At 39.0% G+C, this 24,293-nt stretch overlaps 1 protein-coding gene across 2 annotated transcripts in view; it reads right to left on the bottom strand.

Annotated features, from left to right (window-relative positions):
- LRRC69 (leucine rich repeat containing 69) overlaps positions 1-24,293 on the bottom strand; it is a 73,400-nt gene that overhangs the window by 19,677 nt on the left and 29,430 nt on the right. For both annotated transcript variants that reach the window (XM_031439298.2, XM_010975993.3), the window contains one exon: positions 5,615-5,716. In XM_031439298.2, coding sequence (XP_031295158.1) covers positions 5,615-5,716 — 102 coding nt within the window. The remainder of the gene's footprint in view (positions 1-5,614; positions 5,717-24,293) is intronic.

Here is a 24,293-nt window from a genome sequence, read left to right on the forward strand (position 1 = left end):
ACAGTTTTGTTAAATTAAGTTTTCACGGTATATAATAATGAATTAAATAACTTTGGTTTTCAATGTTATATGAAAAGCAAGTGAACTTCCATTGTAATACTTCCCTGTCTCTGACATACACGAATCCAAGTTACAATAAGTTTACACTGTTAGATAAAGTTTAGATTCAAGTTTTTGTCGCTTAATTACAACAGGCAGGACTATACAGATATTCAGACTGGACTCAAAAACTGAGTCTGTTACATTTACTAAGGTCTAAATCCTTACTAATTAAACTGCAGATCATGGACCAGGAGAACCTGCCTCGTCTCGAAGCTTATTAGAAAGTTAGACTTCCTTGCACTTCTCACTTACTGCACCAGAATCTGCAAATTTAACAAGGTCCCCGGGGTATTCTGTGTGTTTGTTAAAGTTTAAGGAGCACTGAGCTAAGTTATGTCCTGCACTGAGTACCTGAATTGAACCATATTAGTGAAGAGTACTGATTTCTATACACCAAATCTCTGAATTCAGTATGTATTAACCTATCCACACAAATATGTCCAGAAACTTCACTTTCACCTTATAGATAATAAAAGGGGCGGTGCGGAGATATCAGTTAACTTTCACCATGACCATCAACATCATCACCTTAAAGCAAAAAAATAATAATAATAATTATATAATACATAGTCCTGTCTTCACTGACCAAGGAAACAAAATAAACATTTGATTTATTCCACTAAATGCCTCCCATTGTTTGTGCCAGTAGCATGGAAGCCCTGTGTAAATGTTACAAAACCACTGTATGAATTTTAATAGACTGTGAGGCTTTTTTTTTTCCTGGCCAAAGTGAAAGATTTCCCAGTGGTATTAAGATTGTCCACATCAGGCTCCAATTGGGATCTTTGGGAATATTTACCCACGTACATATATACATACATAATCTTTCACTCACCTACTTCAATTAAAATCTGTAAAAATAACTACAAGATCCTATAAATCTGTGTCTCCCTGTTCCTTATTACTCTATCCCTTCCACTTAAACATCTGGAAAAGCTGACTTTATACAGAAACAGCCCTGAGCATGGGTTCTTAAGTATCTGATCACCCCCAACAGCATAACCTTCCAGATGCATCACATTATCCTCTGGGATGGCTACATAATGAGGTCATCCTTTCTGTTAAGATTTACCCTTTCCCCCTAATACTGCAGAACTCTTAAATTAGATGTCTATTATCACCCCTTCTCTAACTACTTAGAGCAAAGCTTGTGATTCTTAATGAAATACTGATTTTCTAGGTAAGTTTTAGCTACCAGAATTCAATGGCTAGTCTCATTATAAAGCCACAGAAAACTAACAGACAACAATTCACTCCCCAAAATAGCAGAAAGTAGAAGGATTTGCTGAAATACACGGGGCCAATAAATAGGTCACAACTCAGACAGTTCACTTTTCCCACTTATGATTCCTGGAACCAAAATGTTTGTTGCACTTGGTATGTCTCTTGACAACTCTTACATTACCCATTATTTGTAACTTTCTTCTACTTGCTGCCACTGTGTTGCTTTGGAAGAATAACAGACACCATTGAAATATAAAGTTATTACTTGGAAATACAAGTATATAGAATATAAGATACTTCTGGCATGACCAATAGTACCTTTGAAGAAATCTCTTAAAGAGACATGCAATACAGTTTTTGAGAATATACAACTTAATGATGGCCTAATTCCAGTGTTATTTGAAAGTCAAGAAATTTTTTATGGACAAATAAATTGTTCTTTTTGAATAGTTCACATGCTTTTCTGTTAGAATATTTGTTAGCTGACTATATGTAGGTCAGAAGTTATTCCTATGGTTAAACCATCACAGATTGAAATTAGTTTCATGTGTCTTTTTTTCCCTTACATATAATGATTTCATTTGAATTATAAATTATAGGTATACAAATTATATGTATATAAATACAAAAATTATAAAATGTAAAAACAAACATGAATCCTTAGAAGAAATGATGAACTTTGGAACTGTTGTGTGATCGACTGTCACCACATGACAGGCGCTAAAACACAACAGCAAGAGCAAAGACAGAGTCCGAGTCAGATGGGCAAGTGGGTGCAAATCCTGGTTGTCTGACCTGTTAGTGTCTAAACAAGTCCTTAACTTCTCTGATCTTGGATCTGTCATATGTAAAATAGGGATTTTTTTCCAATATTATCACATGGAGCTCAGAGAATTAAATTAGATAACACAGGTAAAACTTGCAGTCTAGCACCTGCTGATGCAGTATATTCTGGCTAATATTTTGCTATAATATAGCTATAAATTTTAGTTCATAAACCTCTGAGGTAAGGAAAAGTTTTTAAAAATCTTAACCAAGGCATGGCCTGAAACAAATCCCTGTAGGTCTCTGCCAGCCCAAGTATTTTAAGATATTTTAACCAAATATCCAGTAAAAATGACTTTTACTTTAAATATAAAATGTATAATAAATCTGGCACCTTGCTAAGAAAAATTCTTGGAGATACTTTCGAAAATATCCAAACCTTTTACATATTGTAAGTAAAAATCATTACTTCTACTAAATACACAGAACAAAATCCAAAATTCTTGTGCTCTTAGGTCCCTACAGTTTTGAAAATAAGAAGAAAGAAACACTGTTCTCTCAGCCTGCAACTGGGTCCCAGACACCGGGTAACATTCTTACTCTCAGGGTCTCCCTGCAGGACCCCTGCCACACTGGGTTAACTGCTCATCCAGCCCCCTTCACAAGCCAGAACCCCTTCCAACCAAAGATGACCCCGTTCCCTTTCCCTGCACTTTCTGGCAGCCCCTTTTTGAGGCAATTTTGCAGCATGGAGTCTAGGGCGCATATGACTAGAATGGCATCAGTATCCTGAAACAGACCAGCTCTGTGAACTTGACAAATTATTTAACCTCTCTGAGTCTCAGTTTATCTATTAAGTGGGAACAATAATGGTACCTATCTTTTAAGGGAGGACTAAATTAGTTCATTCCTGTTAAGTGCTTAGAACAATGACTTGCCCATGATAAGCTTAACAAGTGTTAGCTGTCTATTATTATTACTGCTGTTGCTGCTGCTGTTATTATTATTATTATTATTATTATTATTATTATTATTATTATTATTATTATTATTATTCTGAAATGCTTGACTCAAGGAGAAAAAATTGGTTTTAAGGAATTAAACAAATTAAATAGTTCAATTTTTAAAAAATATTTACAATCAAATTTCAAATAAGATATTTTTTCACACAACAATGGGAATGAATACTGTTTGTAGAAATATAGATTGGTTCTCTGGAAGACAATTGGAAAGAGCTAATCAAACTTTAAAAGATGAAAGTTCAACAGGGAGGGTATGGCTAAGTGGTAGAGTGCATGCACAAGGTCCTGGGTTCAATCCCCCAGTACCTCCCTTAAAAATAAATAAATAAGCATAAAAAGATCAGTTTTTTAGCTCAGCAATTTGACTCATAGGGATAACACAGAGAGATAATACAGAAAAAGACAGTCATTGTAGCCCTGTTTGTAAAGGCCAAAAAATTAGAAAATTATTAATAATCTAAACAGTCAACAGTAGGAAAATAGCTTAAAATATTATGGTGTAATCACATGAAAAAATGCTCAATATCACTAATTATCAGAGAAATGCAAATCAGAAGTACAATGAGATATCACCTCACGCTAGTCAGAATGGCCATCATTCGAAAGTCCACAGATGATAAATGCTGGAGAGGCTGAGAAGAAAAGGGAACTGTCCCCTACACTGTTAGTGGGAATGTAATTTGGTGGAGGCATTATGGAAAACAGTATGGAGATTCCTTAAAAAACTGAAAATAGACTTACCCTATGATCCAACAATTCCACTCCTGGGCATATACCTGGAGGAACTCTATTTTGAAAAGACACCTGCACCCCAATGTTCACAGCAGCACTATTTACAATAGCCAAGACTTGGAAACCACCTAAATGTCCATCAGCATACGACTAGATAAAGAAAATGTGGTATATATGCAATGGAATACTACTTAGCCATAAAAAAGAATAAGATAATGCTATTTGCTGCAATATAGGTGGACCTGGAGATCATCATTCTAAGTAAAATAAGCCAGAAAGAAAAATAAAAATACCACATGATATCACTTATATGTGGAATCTAAAAAAAGGACACAAACGAACGTATTTACAAAACAGAGACAGACTAAGACACAGAAAACAAACTTATGGTTACCAGGCGGAAAGGGAGTGGGGAGGGACAAATTGGGAGTTCGGGATTTGCAGATACTGACTACTATATATAAAATAGATAAACAATAGATAAACAATAAGGTCCTACTGTAGAGTACAGGGAACTACATTCAACACTTTGTTGAATATAGCCTATAGTGAAAAAGAATATGAAAAGAAAAAAAAAAAAATATATATATATATATATATATAACTGAATCAGTATTCTGTACTCCAGAAATTAACACAACATTGTACATCGACTATACTTCAATAAAAATATTATGCTGTAATTACATACCAGAGTATTATGAATTCACCAAAAAAGATGCCATAGACTTACTTATTACTCACTGGAAAGATAACCACAATGTTTTAAGTTAAAGAAAAACAAGTCTCTAAGTAATATATGAAGTTTGAACTCATCTTCAATATAAAAAACTCATGGGTGCATGGAAAGTTCCAGCAGAATAAATGTCAGAGCGAACAGCGGTTGTATCTCTGCATGCTGGGTTTCTGAGCATGTTTATCAATTTCTATTGCCTTCTTTTCTAATTTCTCTAAATAAGCTTGTATTACTTTTGTAATAAACTTTTAATCAGTATGATGCTATAAATAATATTTATTTTCTTCCTTGCTCATCTGTATTTTCTAGTTTTCTGTATTAAACATACATTACTTATGTAATAAGGGGGAAATGCTGTATTTTTTAAAAAACTAAAATATTGGACAAGATTGGTTATTTCCTCTGACCAGGAAACTTGAATTCTATGCAATTCTTGGAAGTTTTAAGACAATTCTGTATATTCGGCTATGGACCTAAAAAGACCTGAGAAGTCCAGGTTCACAATGGAGACTCATGCTCAGAGGTGGAAAGATCTGCAGTCTGTAATTCATCTGTCACTGAAGGACACACACAGAGAGTCCTCTAATATGCGCCCCTAGTCCTCCTTTTAACATCATCAACTTGCTTGACTAAATAAAACATGCTTTCTGGGTCATATTCATTCATCCACTAGGAATGGGGACGAGAGAAAAGGAGACGGAAAAAGCAAAAGATCCCCGTAGGAACACATCAAATACATCCACAGATAATACTGACAAACACTTGGAAGGCTAAAGCGAAAACAGATTCCTCTTTTCTCTCCATCTAACAAAATGTTTAAACGTCTGAATTTGGTGACTCTGGAAATCAGAGAGGATTACACTGGCTTCTGCAAGCAAGTCAAAAAGCACATGAGTAGGAGTCACACTGCCAACGGACGAGGGTTGTAGTACTCATTTGCTGGCCTGGCAGGAATGTTTAAGAAGAAAACTCTTTAAAATGTATTCACGGCTTCCGCTGGAAGACTTGTGTGAAAGATGTAATCAGGCTTCACCTGTAAACTCCAGATGTCCTCCTGCTTGACAGCATGAACCGGCTTCTTCAGGAACAGTGGGTTTCCCTCACAGTAGAACTCTCTCAGCTTCAGATTTTGAAACTTTCAAAAGGAAATAAAAACTCAGTTACACGACAAAATAAACTTCACTTCCGAGGCTACATCTTCAACAAACTTTGACTAGAATCACTTTACTTATGGCTTATATCCCACACTACTATTTTGACAGCAGGACATACTCTAGTTATGAGAAGCACAATTCGTGTTGGCGTGACGGCAAGGAACTTAGAGGTCACTGTTGGCATCCCCCATACTAGCCAGCTGAGAAAACTGGTTCAGGATCACAGAACTGGCTACTGATAGAGCAGGAGTTAGTTAAACAAGGCTGGGAACAGCTTGCACGTGATATGTTTGTTACGAAACCGAGTGTGATGAAAAATAACACTCTAATATACACCAAAATCTTGGTCTCAAATACTGTCTTATGATCCCTTCATTTAAGATCAGGGAGGAAGGTAAGGGAAACAGAAGAACATAAACAGTGTTCTCATTATACTGAAGTACAGTTGATTTACCTGCTGTACACAATGAAAATAAAAAAGGAAAATGTGCAATTCACAAGGATATTGAATCCTCCACGAAGATAGCCCAAGCTCAGCTGGATTCCACCACTAGGGTGAAAAAATAAGAAATTCTCTTATGCTAATATTACGCCTTGACTCCCAAGAACTCATGTGGTTTTCAAAGTTAAACTCATTTAGGGAGTTCCTTTTCTGAGTTACTTTGTTTCAGCTGCGAAACGGGGAAAATAAGACCTGTCTTCAGTGGTGAGCTGGTAAAACAGTTCTCCGGAAATAAAAAAAAAAAAAAATTTTTAAAAAAAAGCCCTGAAGTGTGGCATATTTTGATTCTATGGTGTAAATACTCCTAACAGGGCTGATTCCAGTCACTGAGCACAGAGTTTGGAAGAGATGTAGAAATCGGCTTTTGTGAGCCAAGATGAAACAGCGCCACTACACCCCTGCACCTCACATTTACAAAAGCCTAGAGGAGCTCCTTGACTTCAGCCCAGGGTTTGAAGCACAGCAAGCACTCAACAAATTAAAACATCTTTCCAGGGCATCGTGTCATTAGGTCTGTAAGATTTTAAAATAAGATAACGGAGTTCTAAGGCCACGTTGGAATCACTTGGTCTCCTGGTTTCACAACAGACATTCTGACTTTCTTCAGGTGCTACCTTACTACGCGTAATATATTCAGTTTCCTATGTTATCCATTGAATCCAATGGGAGCCCCAAGTCAGTGCTGGGTGTGCAGAAATGAAAAGAGCACGTCTTGTACTTAACAGAATCGTCATTTTTACCTTCCTATCCCTAAGAATAACATTCTATAATTTATGCCTAAACTCATAGTCCTTTTTTTTAAAAAACTGATACAAACTTAAATATCTTGATATATGCAAATATTGTTAACATATAAGAACTTCATTTCAAAGCCAACTGTGGTTCAAAGAGCGTACATTTTTCTAGGAGAGCCATGTTTCTCTTCCTCCAAATCCTGTCAATATTCTTCCATCAAACACGGTAAAACCCAGCTTGCTAACTTACTACACATAGTATATCAGAAAGAAATTGTCCTAATGAAAAGAAATTGATTAATAATGAAATCCACTAGCACGTGTTTCGCAGCAGGTGAAGTTTCAGTGACCTGAGGTCTCACACTCTCTCAGTGTACATTCTGAGTATTCCCCAGAGCAACATTTTTAAGTATCTTCTATGTGCACTACTGGGTTTCCTGTCGGCCTAGCTTCTTAACAGAACAACAGTCTTTACTAATGTCATCACTCCAGCTGCATAATCTCTTCTGCTAATGTTGTTACAGCTTTTCAGAATCTACTCAAACAGCCACTACTGTGAGTTTAGTCACAACTGGAACAATTTCGCCCTCCCCTCACCGACAGGGGTCTACAGATATTTTTCATTATCACAACTGGGGAAGCGGCCAGTATTACTGACATCTAACTAGTAAATACCAGGGATGTTGTTAAACATTCTAGAAGGCACAGGACAGCCCCTGCAACGAAGAATTATCAGGCCCAAAATAGTGTTGAAGTTGGGGAAACCCTCATTTAGAGGAACAAGACCATAAACATTCACTGACCATCTTTTCTGGAAAGGGGATTTGCAGCTGGAGGGAAATGAAGGCTCACATGAGGGATTTTTTCTTTTTAAGATGAAGACTTGACCATGTAGAAGGCAAGAGCCAACACAGAGAGATTCACATGGAGGAGAAAGAAGGACTATTGGAAAGACTAATGACCAGGTGAAGAACACAGGACGATCTTCGAGTATTAACATCTCTCCTCTGTGGCCAGAAGAAAAGGTGAAGGCATGAATACGTTTGAACGTGTGGAACTGGATGGCTGAAGGAGTCCAACATGACCCCTTCAATTTTGTCTTTGAAACAGAGAGTAAGACCATCTTCTAACTGAGTTGTGAAGCAAGGTGTCAGTGTGAAAGGAGGCATGAATAAGAAGGTAAAAGTCTGGAATATGCTGTAGGTTTTGGAAAAGGAACCTGCCTAGGGCAAGCAAAAATATCATACAGGGGTGCACTGGAACCCACACGTTTGTGGTGGTTCTAGGTCCATATTGTGTCTTTCCTTTAGCACCCAGCAGTCCAGATCCAGCATTAAGAATATGCAGAATGGATGTGTCAGAAAGCAAGTATGTACTAAAACTTAAATGAACCAGACTGGGCCCTTTATGGTTTAGACCAGATTAAAAAAAAAAAAAAAAAAAGAAATAGTAAAAAGCTTCAATGGACTAAGAGTAAAAGGAGACGCAGAGGGACACGAAGTCTCAGTGACCTAAAAGGAAAGCTGTAAGAGAGCTGGAACCCCGGACGAACCAGGGGACAAGCTGCCATCCTGGACTTCAGTTCTTCGTATTTACAGAAGGTGAAGATGGTGTTAGATCTAGACACGGCTGTGATGGTGGTTTGCTGAAGTGAAGACCTGAAAAGCTTGTTAAAATTGAGGATTTAAGGAACTTTGAGCCCAAGTTGTTTGTATTGACCACCTTTACAAAACAACGTCCTGAGTAACGTTCTCAAATATCTGGCTGTCCACTGGACATCCCAGCCAGGAGTCGCACAGTCACCATCAGGTCTAGCATGCAAAAGTCAAACTCTTGTTTCCCCCCAATTTCCCTCGTTACCCACGCCAAAGCTCCCGCCATGTCCTGTCAGTTCTACCTTCTGAAACCTTCTGGGATTTATCTTCTCCTTCCATCCCCCACCCCACCCACCTCCTCCCCTACTCCCCACCCCAGCCGCTAAACCCTCTGGCTTGACGGAAGCCCTCATCTTATATGAATTATTGCAATAATTCTCATATTGATCTCAGTGCAAACTTTTGCTGCCAAAGAGGTCTTTTAAAATAAGAAGCTGGTCATAATACAATGCTTCAAGCTTCTCAAGGCTCCCTTTTGTCCACGGGATAAATTCAAAAGTCAGAGTATAGGGCCCTACACTTGGCTCTCCCCAGCCTGTGTTTCCAACCATACATCGTGGTAAGTTCCGCCTTCGCCCTTCCACGCCGGCCACCCCGCAGCACTCAGGGGCCTCACAAGGGGCCTGCGGCTTTTCTTACAGTGTCACTCCTGCTGTGCCTCCTACTCAGCCCACTCCTGGATCACCTCCTCAAAACGAAAATACCGCCCCCGAAAGCCTCGCCGGCCTCGAGAAACGTTTCCGTGACTCCCCCTTGGGCCTCATGCAGGAATTAACCGCGGCTCCTGCAAAGAGCATGAAGCGATCACTGGTGAAAAGCCTTCTTCATCTGTCGCGTCTGGGTCTCTTTAAGAGCTGACTCCTAAGTGAGCATCACAGTGCTCACTCCAAACTCAGCCCCTAGCTGAGGCCCAGTGAATGACCGACAAATGAATGAACGTCTTCTCAGAAAGCGCAGGCACACTCAGCTCCCCGGGCGCTCGAGACTGGCAAAGGCCTTCCTCCCCAGGCTCGGTCAGTGGGCACAAGTGTCCCCACGGAGTCCCATGCCTCAGGAACACCGAGCAAGACCAGCAAGCCGCCGGCGCTGCACGGCAGTGTCAAGCGAAGAGGGAGCTCAGGAGGGGGCTGGTTTAGGAGGAAATGAGTTGACGTAAACAAGGAGGAGGGAGGCCAAGACTTCACACAAACTCAAAAATAGAGCTGAGCAGGTGACGGCAAGTTGGTCTCTTCAGACAATCTCGAAGCTCACAGCGTCACCCTTTAGCAAGGACTGGAGTTTATAAAGATGCTAATGGTTGACTTGCAAGGAGGCTATGATTTTAAGTGTGGGGACTATAGCACCGAAACATATATAATTAATAATTTTTTTAAAAAGATATGAATAAGATTTGTGACCAATGGGAAACCCAAGAAAATGTATGACAAATTTGATATCGAATCAGAATTGTAGCGTGAAGAGGCTGATGGTATCATTTGAACACAAGAAAGCCCGGAAGTCTGTGCGGGGCCCCTTCTCTCACACGCCGTGCAGGAGTGGGAGACAAAACAGGCGAGAGTGAATCCTTCAGGATCCGCTGGATGCTTGACCCAAGAGAAGACCCTTAGAGGGAGCTGAAGAGAAGAGGCCAAGAGAAGTCTGGAGGAAGGAGCTAAGTGAATTCCCAGGTTGTAAACACATACTTGCGTGCGAGCGCACACACACACACCCTGCCTTCCTCATCCTGGCCAGGGAGGAGCAGCTGAAGGCCCTCAGGCTCAGGCTCCTCCCTGCCTTCAAGATCCAAGGCCTTAAGGCTGATGGGACTTGCTGGTTACCCCCAGTAACCTCCTCAGGCCTCTCGATTTAAACACCACGGATCAGAGCACCACCTTGCTCAAAACCACCCAGTGGTTCTCATCTCACTCACAAATGCACAGTTCTCAGGCTGGCTCACAGGACTCAGGATTGGACCATGTGCTATCTCTCTGCCCTCATTTCCCAGCATTCTCTCTCTCTCTCTCTCTCTCTCTCTCTCTCTCTCTCTCTCTCTCTCCCTCTCTCTCTCTCTCCCTCTCCCTCTCTCTCCCTCTCTCTCTCTCTCTCTCTCTCTCTCTCTCTCCTTTTCCCCCTCCCTCCCCCATTTCTCTCTCCCCTCTGGCAATACTTTCTTTCCAAGCATTTTTCACCTTGGGGGCCTTTGCATGTCCCTCTTCTTAGAACACTTTGGTCTCAGATTTGTCCAAACCATTAAGATTCAGGATAAAATGGAATCCTTTATTTAGCAGTTTGAGAGGGGAAACATTTAAGACCCAGGGATCTGATAACCAGACAAGTTTTCATTAATGTGCAAAGGCAATGGAAAGACATTCTCTCACATGCATGAGCTGTGTATCTTAACCAAAGAAAATTACTCAAAATGCAGCAACTGAAAGACAATAACAAAAACTAAGAATTTGGGTAATTCATTTGTCTGTCAAAAATGCAAAGGATAAGAAGTAGAATGCCCACTGCCTTATGCAAACAAGATTAGAGCCATCTGCCCCCGCCCCCAAAAGGGAAAATTTGCAATGTTACAAAAAAGCTTGAAAATTATTTCTACTCTGTCAATTCTACTGATAGGAATGCATCCAAAATAAATATTTGAAATAGGGGCAAATATTTATACACAGTATGTGTTTCTCAGAATTATCTGAAATTTAAAAATCCTTACCTATACTAAAAAAAAGTATGGTAAGTTACGTTGCACACGTGAGTATGTACCACTCAGGCGCTCTGCCTTTTCATTCCCTGTGTCTAGCAAAACCTAACCCTGCGTCATCTCTGCCAGCAGCTTTCCCTGTCTCTGCACTCAAGCAAGTAAGTGCTGCCTGCAGAGTCACACCTCAGGGTCAGCAAGAAGCACAATAAATTCATATTCACCAACTTCCAGCGTGTCCTCAGGGGTTGCTGGAAATTCTCCTCTAGTCAACACAAGCCTGTGTTTCCTCTGCTGGCTGGTCCATTCCTCGCCCAACCATGAAACCGTTCTCCCCAGGGCCTAGACGTTCTCTTTTCACTTTATTTTTTTTCTCCCTCAATATGAACCATATCCATGACGTCAATGAAATCTCTATGCCCGTGACTCTGGTTCCACATCCTATAGCCAACTGCCTTCTCAAAATCTTCACTTGGATGTCTTAAATATACATTAAACTCACTGTATCAAAGGTTGAACTCATGACCTGCCCTCCTAAAGTTGGTCTTTTTCCAGTGTTTTCTACCTCAGCCCATAGAAAGCTCACCAGCCCATCACCATGTCTTTATTTACCTCTTAAACGCCCCTGAATCTGTTCAAGTTCTTCTACCCCAACTGCCACCACCTTAGACCAAGTCACTACCATTCCTTACTTAGCTTCAGTGAAAGTCTACCAGAAGTCCACCCCACGTGCCTTTTTTGCTCCTTCCTGTGTGCCCTCCACACTTCAGAAACATCATCTTTTCCAAATAGAAATCTGATTATGTCACCCCCACCTAACTCCCTTTAGATGTCACGGCTCTTCAAATAAGGATCAAACTCCTTAGCATGTCCTACATCCCTTGGCCATGCCCGCCCTCCCCTAAATTCCTTCCAGTTCTTTGAACGCCCATGTTCCCTCCCAAGCCTCACCAGCTATTCACTGTCTGGACTGTGTCTCTCCCCTTCACCTAATTGATTCCTACTCATTCTTCAGACCTCAGCTTATGACCCTTCGTCCAAGAAGCCTTCCTCAACCTACCTGTCCACTCAGGCTCCTGTTCTCTCATAGACCAGTGGCCTTTCTTTTAGTGCCCTGATTTCAGTCTGTAATTATATATTCAAAACGTTACTTATTTGATTAATATGTTTTTCCCCCTACAGTGCAGCTCTGAGAGAGCAGAGACCTTGTTTCGTTTCCTGACCATTATATGCCCTGTTCTTAGTACAAGGCTTTGTATATAATATAAGAGCTATGGGTTTAGGAAGATAGACTTGGAAATCAAATTGCCTTGTTTGAATTTGAGGTCCATTAAACACAGTAGGAGCGCCAAACTTTTCCTGCTCTGCTGATGTCCCAACACTTTCTAGCAATCACCCATCCAGCGACCCTGCCGTCTACAGATTTTTCACATGGCATGATTCTACCGCTTGTACACTTGAACAGGGGCTTGATTCTTGAGCCAAAGAAAGCTAATTATAGCCCTGATGCAATCATCTGGGATCCAACAGACTGACCTAATCATATACTCTCTGGGGACTCTGAACCAGGAAACATGGAAATTTGCCATTCAGCTCTTGAAGCTGGAACAGAACAATGATTATGGCAATCGCTGTTGCTTTAGAAGCTGGAGAGTCCACGTGGGCTACGTGAATGATAAAGTTAGAGGGGAACAGAGACAGAGCACAACAGAGCAAGCATCTGGGAAATGGCTGCATTATACAACAGCACAGTAAGTGTGCTCACCTACCCGCTCACCCTGATCAGGATCCCAGAAGCTCCCTGAGCTGAGAACCACACACTTGCTCTTGAGCTCTGCCCAGCCTTACCGTATTTGCTGCTAGAATCCCCATGAGATCCTCCTTACTCTTTGCTATGAAACTTTAATTAAACTCCATTTATTTGCAGTCAAAGAACCAAACAAAAATAGGCACACCAATTTCAACATGTCATAGAATTCTCTTGCCCACATTCAGCAGATAGACAGTTCTCTCTAATGTCTCTTAATTGCTCCAACTAACCTTCTGACATGCTTTGCTGTGAATCCTCCTTTGCAAAACGTAAAAATCTATTTCCTCCTTCTCTCAGTCTAGCTAAGACTTCCAAACCTTAGTCATTCACTCTTTAAAACCAGTCTTCTTTTCAAGTTTTGAAAGCAAATTATATAATTAGTACCTCTCCACTGGACGGGGGGACCATATCCCCAGACAGGCTCTGTCACCCATACTTCTAAACCTCACAGACCTGGCTACAGAGAAAACGCAGAAAAAGGCACTTTTCCAATAACAAAGTAATCAAAGTTCCCAACTTCTACCCTGGGATAGTCTACAATTCAAACTGAAAAATTCCATTTTAAAATTTATTCAGACCAGACAAGAATGCAGAGCATGAAACTAGAAAAAAAGATATTCAAAGATTTTTTGAAAGCTGTTTATGGTTTGAAAAACCAATTATGAGATCTTTGGTCTTCTATTTTTTTTTTTTATTCTGACAGGAAATTAAAATTTGAGTGGCCAGATTCATGATGAGAACTGCAGAAAGAATGTCAGTTTTTGGAGCTTCTGCCTTGGTTTCCAAATGATCCCCAGTGTGGTTTTAAATAAAGCTTCTCAAAAGCCTAACACCCCTCATTTCTCTCCATTTATCTTTGTTCTTCCTTATTTATATTAAATATCACTGTTTCAAGGGATATTCAACATTCTTGAATGTTTTTCTTCACCTTCATTTAAGTCACCGCTATTTCACCCACTCGTTTCTTTTAGGCGTTTCATATGGCTTCATCTACACTTAACAGCACAACAGAGGAGAGAATGAGAGAACCGGGCTTAAAGGCTGAGGACGGGTGTCAAATCCACTTCGTCCACACAACCCCTCCGTACAAGTCATGCTAATATCTGGGCCTGTTCTTCGCGTATAAATAGAGTAAGATCCCGCTGACCTGTACAGGTCAAATGAGGAGTGTACACAGCCCTTGGTAAACTAAAAATAAGGTGCGACACCCACACGCAGCCCACGGTCTGAAGCAGGCAGGTCATAGTTACTACTTTGCTCTCAACAGGAAGGTTTAGTTAGGATCAGCCAATATGTTGTCTTCCACATTTTCCATTCCTTTGCTTCATCTAAGCTCTACCAGACAAGGACAAAGGCGTTTTTGTTTGCTGCAAATACGTTAGCAAACTGATACCAGGACGTCCAGCTTCAAGACGGTAAAACTGCAGACATTTAGCCGTCTCCCTCTCCCCTGCCGAATTCTAGAAATGATAAGAAGATAATTTTGAAAATAATAAATAGCCACTTAAAAATAAGAAGGTAAATTCTCACAGGAACAGAAACTGTGTGTAGACAGTGTCAAGTGAAGGAGGAAACATCAACCCAGGACGAATAAGAAGTCCCTCCTTCAGAAGCAGGCAGACGTTGCGAACTCACCCCGCCCACCCTCACCCCCGCGGCCACACGCCACCTCCCACCCCTACGCCTCCCTTCCCGGAACCCCACACGCCCGGAGCCTGGGAGGAGCACTGCTCCGCATGGAGAAAGGAAGACGAGGCCCTGAGGGGCTGGCAGCTCCAGGGAGGGATGAGGTGCTGTCAGAACGCACTGTTCCCGCTGGAACACTCCAGCTGTCTCTGCTCTCTGCTCACGCTGACCAGTGCCATCTCCTGTAAGAACTTCCTCTTCTCCCTTCATGTGAGCTGCGAAGAAAGCTGCCATTCTTTCCGGGAATCTCAAGTGTCCCAAATTAAATAAGCTGAAAGTTGAAAATGAAATTACCTGATAATCGCTGAGTGCCAACATCATTAGAGATAACAGATCCAAATGTTTATAACAGGAAATAAAGCTGACAGGATAGGATTCTAAAACAACTAGTATATTAATACCTTCAAACTAGACACGTGAGAGGTTGCTTGTACAAAACAAGAATAAAAACCAATTGTAAACTTGGAAATATTGACTCATATAAGCTTTTTGGATTGAAATTTGGCAATATTTATCCAGTCAGTAAAAGTATGCACAAATGCTGATCCAGCAATTAACACTTCAAGAAATCTTTCCCAAGGAGTAATTAATGGTATGTACAAAGATCAGCTACAATGGCATTCATTGAAGCGTTTTTATTGTGACAAGAAGTTTGAAATATCCTACCTGTCAAAAAATATAAGACTGCTTGAATATATACAGTATCAATGTGACACAGTCATTAGAAATAGTGACACAGGAAAATACTTTAAACCACAGGGAAATGTTTATAATAAAAACCTGAAGAGGCATGTTATGAAATATGCATATATGAGTAATACACTAATGTATAAGTAATAGTAATAATACTAACACATTAACACATGTGAATATTTCATTTTTGAAAAAAACCCTATATGTGCATGTGTACACATGCATTCACAGACTTCAAAAACTGGAAGATCAGGAAGAAACTCACCAGTATGTTTATGGTGTGTTTCCCTGCCATCGCCCTGCAAGGTCAGATTATGTGTAATGTTGCTTTTCTTCTTTTTATTTATCTCTATTTTCCAAATAATCCACAGTGAAAAGAAATTTTTTAATGTTTTTCCAGGAATGATGAAACTTACATTATCCTAATTCTGATTACCAGTCTGCAAATCTTCAGAAGATTAATTTGGGAATAGGAGCAACAGGAGATAGACCTCTCCTGTACTGGGTTAAAAGACAGAAAACACAACTTTCCAAACTCAATAAAATTTTCCCAGAGTTAAAAATATTTCAAGGATTTCAAGAAAGCTATCTCAACATTTGTGCTGATCCTAAGATTTTTCTCAGAAGTTTGGAAACTCTCCCACGTATCTGGCCCATGAGGTATCAAAGCAGGAATGTAATAAATATTTTTTCAAGTTCTGTGCTGGTTCAGCTCACACATTTCAACAATGAGGGTGGGAGCTGACATCATCCCCAAGGAGGTTAAAATTGGTTTGGGGGGGAGGGAAAAAACCTTAGATATTATAATGGTTTGTGCCCCCCAAAACCCAATCCTACCTGACAATATAAACACATATACAGTATATCTCTGGTACTAAAATGTAATGGAGTGGGGGTAGGGGGTAGCTATTAGGTCTAAAAAGCTCTAAAATGGTCCTGGAGGTGAGGGAGACAACAATGAAAAAAAGAAGAAATACTGGTTCAGCTACATGAACATAAAACCCAAATTCGTTTTTTCTTGTATCCTCTGTCTTGGTTTTGTTGCTTACAGCCTCAGAATTCACTTTTATTTTTTAAAAATTATACATGTGTACACACATACATGTACACAAGTTCCTCTGTGTTAGAAAGCTCTATCAATTGATTCTTTAGTAACTTGCTTCTATATCGAAATTTCTAGACCAAAAAGAATATTTTATAAAGTGCTATTTTTTTTCTGAGCATTGTGCTGCTTTTTGTTTTCAAATATAATTATTTAAAGCTTTGAAGAAGTGCCTACTTTTAGCTATTAACATTACCCCAAGATTTTAGACACAGGTTTTTTTATTTGACTCTGGAGTCATTCACATCATTATGACTCCTGCAATAAAGCACAGGTTAGGGGCTAAAAAAAAGTAACTATTTTTATTAATTACTGAATCTTTTATAATATGAAAAATTAATTATGATAGATTAATTAATTACAATATTGAGTGTATGCATTATAATATTATGTTCATGCTTGTCCCTTTATAGCCTCATAATAGCTGCTAATTCTCAATCAAGTCCAGGGAACAAATGGAAGACCAAGAAGCAAAAGGTAAAAGAGGTTAGTGGGAACCAGGTAAGTCTGTCCAATTTTACTGGCAAAATAAAAGCTTTCCTAGAAATCCCACCCAAAAGATCTCTACTTAGTTTTCTGTGGCAAGAATTTGACACATGGCCACTTCCCATGGGAATTAGTTCAGGACAGGTTTGACTTTAGTTTTCCAAAGCAAGCTAGAGTCTGCAGGAGCACAGGGGCTAGGCAGGTGGGGGAACAGGATTCAGAGCTCAGCCCCTTCTCTGGCTAGTCCACCTCAGCCATGCCTTCCACAATAATTAAAAGAACATACAATCTTGACAAACAGGAACCATATACGATAATCTGACATGGTATGTTTCTAAAAGTACCCTAGTAATTAAGTTTATTGTGGCTTTGAAGCAATCTAAGTTTCAATTTCAGCTCTGCTACATGATGTTGGGAAAAGTACATCAATCTGTTCCCAAAGCTCAGTTTTCTCATCTGTAAAATAGTAACAGTAATAATACTTAGCTCACAGGGCTATCATGAGGATTAAATAAGATGATGCTTCTACGGTGATTAGCACAAAACCAACCACATACCTTTCAAAGAATATAAACTATTATTTGTTTTTATATAGCAAATTTTACACAACCCCCCTTGGCAAATTACTGTTTCCAGCAAGCATCTGTGACCTAGGGAGATGGAACTCTCACAATATATCCCTCCTGTGATGGCCTTTGCCCATCCCTGATGGTTCTTCCCTAATTATCAGGCTCCATTCCATGTAATTTTCTTGCCAGAATTTCCTAAAGGAAAGCTGAACTGATTCTAACAAAAGAAAGAACTATGTGCCTTCTGTGTCTAGTTCTCTGACACCTCTGGCTAATTGTCTTCTTGACAGAGAAGCGATTCCCACCCCTGTTATGTTCTAGAACCTTCTGTCTTAACTGTCATTAATCACTAGACTTATCTCATCATACTTTCTCTGCACACTACAGTGTGATTTTTTGCATATTGGCACTTAGAGGAAAAAGCAAGAGAAAACTAAATTTTTAGAGTAGCAAGCAGCTTTCCATAAATTTATTTGATCCGAACCTCACAAAAAGCCTAGGAACAAGGAGACAATTGACCTTTCTCCTCATACCCTCGCTGCTGACTAGAAATAAAATGTTCTGAAACGTCATGCAATTTTATACTGAAAGCTTTGACATTCTTTTGGGATACCTTCTTAGTCAGGACCTGAGTTTTTATTTTTGTTTTGCCTTGTCTTTTAACATATTCTCAATTTTATTCCAAGAATTTTAAGTGGTTAATAATAGGAGATTTACACAGTAATGCCAATAAAGTTAAGAGTTCAAAAATACAGAATAACATGATTCGAAAATTGTAGTGTCTTAATTTTGTTCTGAACCTCTTGGCATCGAAGGCTAAAAGAATATTAAAGGGTTTCTATCATTTTAATTATCTTTTAAGATTAAAAAGGAAATAGAACTTTAATAGAAATGTAATGCAGCTGTTAAACAGAGATTTACCTTAGAGCATTCTTGGAAGACTCAGGAATGCAGAGTCCTCTGGAGGACAGATGGTGCAGGAAGGCAGTATCTGACCAAGCAAATAGAGTGGAAGCTGGAGGAGGCAGCGACAAGATGGAGGTAAGTCCTCACACCAAACAGAATATTCTTGGGACCTTCCCAATGTTTGTGACTTATGGACACTTGATAATGAGTAGGGAAATGAAACAATGGCTAAGATCATGCCATTCAGTCATTTATTCATTCACAAATATATATTCCATGTTTACCATTCGCCTACCACTACTCTAAGCAATAAGAATATAACAATGAATAAACAGGCAAGTGTCCTGCTTTCATGGGAACTACATCCATTGGGAATAAAAGAATGGAGGGCAAATGAAGACAAACAATAAACATATAAACAAATAAATAAGTAAACATATTTATAGCAATTGTAAGTGCCATAAAGAAAAGTTTTTAAATCGCTGTAACAGAATAATGCAGTGGCTACTTTTTTGGGTGGTCAATGAAGGCTTTTCTGAAGAGTTGATAGTTGAGCTGTGTATGATACAAAAGAGCCAGCAATGGAGAAACCATAGGAAAGACTATTTCCTCAGAAAGGCAAGAAACAAGGAGACTACACTGCCTCTGACGTGGAGAGCCAGACCTAGTACCTGTGCATCACTGAGAGGGTGGTTTGACTGAGCCAGAGTCAGAGTGCTTTGGGAGCTCCCAGTCTGACACCTGCAGAGGAGTCCTAGGGCTGAGCAGAGGTGAGTGTTCATTAAAGAAAAGGAAATGTATTGGTTACTGAGGAAGATAAGCAAGTTTTTCAGATGAAGCCACTCTTAATTTTCTCTGTTGTCCTTATCAAAAATGTCCAATTCCAGTAATGGAAAACAAAGTAATTCAGACAAAACTTCCCATTACATTTTACATAAGTAAAAATATATACATTTTAAAGCCTGGGGATTTTGGGGTTTTTTTTTTTTTTTTGGCATTTTGCATTCTTTTTTTTATTGAAGTATAGTCAGTTCACAATGTTGTGTCAATTTCTGGTGCACAGCATAATGTCCCAGTCATCCATATACATACATATATTCCCTTTCATATTCTTTTTCATTATAGGTGACTACAAGATATTGAACATAGTTCCCTGTGCTGTACAGTATAAGCTTGTTGTTTATCTGTTTTATATATAGTAGTTAGTATCTGTTTATGTAAGTAAAAATATATTTAAAATCATCTTAAAGGCATCAAAGAGCTAATGAGACCATCAGGAATGACCAAGGCAAAATCTAAGAACAGAAAGATATCCAGAGAAATGAGCCCCAAATTTAAAACTACTGAAGCATGTTGTCTGAGCTGAAGGTAAACACAGGGTCCCAAAAGGAAGATTGGAGACACAGGAAAAAATGAGTAACAACAAAAATGTTAAACCTGCAGAGAAATCCAACTGAATAATATCTGTGTAGAATAACAATAAAACCTTTTACAATACAAAAAGAACTGTAATACATGCCAAATATCAAAGAGTGGAGCTGCATAAATAGATGAAAAGTGTCGTAAAGTTCTTGCATCGCCTAAAATGGAGAGTAAAAGCACTAATTAAAAATACAGTCCCATAAAGCAAGTGGGATTTTTTTAATTATAAGGTAGTCAATTAAAGGAACAAGTTGTACAAAAATTCCCTACACAGATTTTAAAAATGGATTAATAAAAATATCCAATCACTTCAGAAGAAAGGAAAAAAAGAGAGAAAAAGGAATACAGAATTCGTGGAACAAATTATATACAGGAATATATGGATTTAGCCCCCAATAAATCAGCAATTACATTAAATTTAGATGAACTAAATGCTGGAAGTTAAAGACAAAGATGACCACACTGGATTTAGAAAAAGGAAGAGACATATACTACTTACATGAAATGTATCTAAATCCTAAGGTTATATAAAAAGTTGAAAGTAAGGAATGAAAATTGATATATCCTGCAAATATCAATTAAAATAGAGCTGATATAGCTAAACTAATGTAAGAAAACTCAACTTAAAAACAAAAAGCATTAGCCATATTCAGAATATAGGGGCATGGGGCCAAGACATCAAAATTTTAACAAGCACCACTGCTGATTCCTATTGCACTCTAAAATCTATTTGATAAAGATATAATTTACAAGGATTATGGCCTGGAAAACCACGGAGGAATAAATAGTGAATCCCTAAAGCCAGGATTTGATAGAGCTCTACCTTGTTGGCGGGGGAATGGGGAGGGCAGCTGAAAGGGAGCATCATCTAAATGAAAATCAACACCCGAGCAGGCTGCACAAGAGCTGCATTACTGGATTTCAATCAGAGCCTTTCTTTAACATTTTTCTCATTTTTATTAGGTTCACTCCTTGAAAAATACTGGCCCTCGTTTTGAAATCATTTAAACTCCACTTTATCACAAAGCAGAAATGATAGCAGTTCTGACTCTGACTTTTACGAGCAAATGACTCTAACCTCCCTTCCTCTCAACAAGTGAAGGGGATGCAGCTTAAATTTCGGAATCCCCATTCTGAGGATAAGCAGCAGCACTTTTATCTCTTGAATCACTTTCTTTACGTACTTGACTAGAAGAAAACACTTCCCAAGGCTAACCACGATAGCTAGACCCTGTGCGCCAACCACCATAAACGTGGAACAGGGCTCCCTGAAGCACCTACAGGCGTCCAGCACCAGCCTGTCTTCACCTCCAGAGCACACACAGCGGGAGAAAATCAGAACCCAGATCACAGCTAAACGGGGAAAAACACTTACACCCCTCAACTTAAACATGTTTAAGCCCTCAATTTTTGAACCAGACTTTTAACAAAACCCTCATTGCATCCAGGGTAATATTTTACGGATTTTCTCTCTTTTTCATTTCAAAATGTCTATCTTATGGAATTTTAGAATTCGAATGGCAAAAGAAGCAATCACATATAATTCAACACCCTTCTCCTTGCCACCCCACACCCCCATATAAGAAACAGCAGAAAACATGATCTCATTCTCGTAAAAGCAGTGACAGGCGAAGAAGTCAAGTTTTGGAACTCACTGATTCTGTATTAGCTAAGCTTGCATCACTTATATAAAACCACAGGGCCCACAAGGGGTTTTCATTAGGCAAGCATTGGCTTGTATCCCATTTTTTTAAAGGTCAGTGAATGTTGGTTTAAATGTATATCTCCTAATAAATTGAGCCACTGAAGGCAGCACAGACAACCAAAGAAAAATACACTACTTTCAAATTATCAAATTTTAGAGAGGATGTAATGAGCCTCAAGGATAGGGTATAGTTTTCCTTAATATTCAACAGAGGCAAAAAATAAATAAACTATAGCTATGGAAGAAGAACAAAGCGGATCTCTAATGCTACTATCCAAGAGAGGAAGAAAGGTAATGGGATGGAGGTGAACAACTGGGATTTCTCATGGCTAATGGAGCAAAGGGGATACTTCCAACCAAATCACTAGACTTCCAACCAAATCACCTTATACTTTAGGCTATTTCTTAATCATCTTCCAAAAGACTTTCAAAAGTCTTGATAGAAATTTTGGTACAAGGAAAATATCACAAATTCATTTTCCCAAGTTCCTTTCCCACAACTGTATTGGGCTTTGACCACTCAAGGACATTTTTGGTCATGGACATGTTGAAACTGTATATAACCATTCTCCAAGTGTTCAGTCAATTTCACAGAAATATTTATCTTAATCCCAAGCTAAATGGCCATGCTGTGTGTATGTGCACATGCTTGTGTGTAACTGCTCATATATGGAAACCATTCGACTGAAAGCAGGTGAGCTCACTTGGAAATGATGAGAATCATTCAAAAATAAAAATGGCTTTCACCACTTGACTTTGGATTAAGCACAAAAAAAGTAAAATAACAAAAAGCTCTGGGAACGTTTGTGTAATACTTAGGCTTTATAAATTAAGACAAATATGAAGCCAAGATTGACACTAAGCCAGGGTCTATATGCTACATATCAGGCAAGTGTCTGGAACCAAGCACATAGCGAGATGTGCTTACACTGGCATGGATCAAAATCAATCAGCATTGGCTATAAATAGAGAAACCATTTTAAATTAAAAGTATTCAAGACAAGAAAGGACATCAAGATAAGTAGTAAGCGACAAGTTGAGTAAAGGGTCTAAGAAAAGGGGAATTCAGGAAAAAGGGGTCTCAGTTGCAGAGGAATCTGGTGTGACAATCAGAAACCAAGTGAGCCAAGATTTAAGGAGAAAGGATGAGACAGAAATAAACAGAATCAAATACAGGGAAAGAAGGCTTCCTTCAGGGAGATTATTGGTACTGTTTTGCTGATTAACCAAGGTCGACCAGAAGAATGTAAACAGATCTGTAGAGGAAAATAACCTGAAATACTGTGCTGTTGACAGAGTGCATCCCCCTTGCAACTCATGCGTACAGAACAGTGGTTACCCTGCAAATTACAAGTTAGTATCATTCAGGTGCTCTCGTGACTTTGAAAGCCTGCAAAGACATCCCTGCATTTGGGATGGATTCAATAGCTCAGACCAAACTTTAGGATGAAAAGAAAATAACATTTAACACCAATTACGTACCAAGCATTAGTAAAGGATTTATATGCATTATCTCATTTAATTATTTGTTCACTCTGTATTTGCTAAGCACCAACTGTCAGATACTTTTCCAACAATGTTATGATGCAGGTGTTATTAATATCCTCAACTTACAGAAAGAAAGAGAGAGACACAGAGTAACTGAGTTATGTGCTCAAGGTCACACAACTGATGAATTGCGAATCCAGGCGTATTTAATTTTTGTTTGGGAACAGTGGATTCAATTCTTCTCTTCATTTAAATGATTTGTACTCCTGGGAAAGTCGCTTACATTTTTTTCTCTCCTGTGTTTCTCATACTGCATAAGGGAAAGTGCTTACACTATTCTCAAATTTGATTTATGATAACTCTGACGTTTCTTGAAGGGAAAAAGGGGACATTGATGAAATGGACTAGTTGCTGTAACTATTAACCCCCATGAATAGTCCAAACATAATTTTTCTCATGACAAGGCCATTGCAAGAGGCTTTTTCTCTGGATTTTTTTTTCTTATAAAAACACCAGGATGTGTGTACAAATCTTAAGGGTATACAAGTACTTAAGATCCCTAACTCTGACACAGAATCTTTTTATGGAGAGCACAGATTCAAATGAATGTTAACATGAACTTGAAAATGAAAAAGGAGCAGCTTTGGAAAATACTGCATTGGCTGACTGATCATCTTTTAAGCTCATTCCTTCAATGCCTACTCTCCACAAAGCACTTTCTCACAAGTTGTCACATTTACGTGTCCTTGTAAATGTTTTAGATGAACGTGAGTTTCACTTCTAGAGCCAATGTAAATAAAAAAAAACTTCATAAAGACAAAACTTTTAGAAACAATTAATTAGATTATACGGTAAAAGAGTTGGCCTTGCTAAAGTTTCTCCAAAATAAAATTAAGTGTTTAAAGTCACATGCTTAAAACCTCTCCAGTGTTTTAATTGGCTGATGAACACATGTTTAAGAAGTGATATCAGTGGCATATATGCACCAAGTACACCCACAGAGTAGCTGAAGGGGATTAAGTGACATATAAAATTCAGCTTCCAACTTTATAGGAATTCCCTGTGTTCACATACCAAAGTCCTAGTTTCTATGTATTTTCCAGAGCACATATGAATTCTATTG

The sequence above is a fragment of the Camelus dromedarius genome, chromosome 20, assembly GCF_036321535.1.
Source record: "Camelus dromedarius isolate mCamDro1 chromosome 20, mCamDro1.pat, whole genome shotgun sequence".
Classification (NCBI taxonomy): Eukaryota; Metazoa; Chordata; class Mammalia; order Artiodactyla; family Camelidae; genus Camelus; species Camelus dromedarius.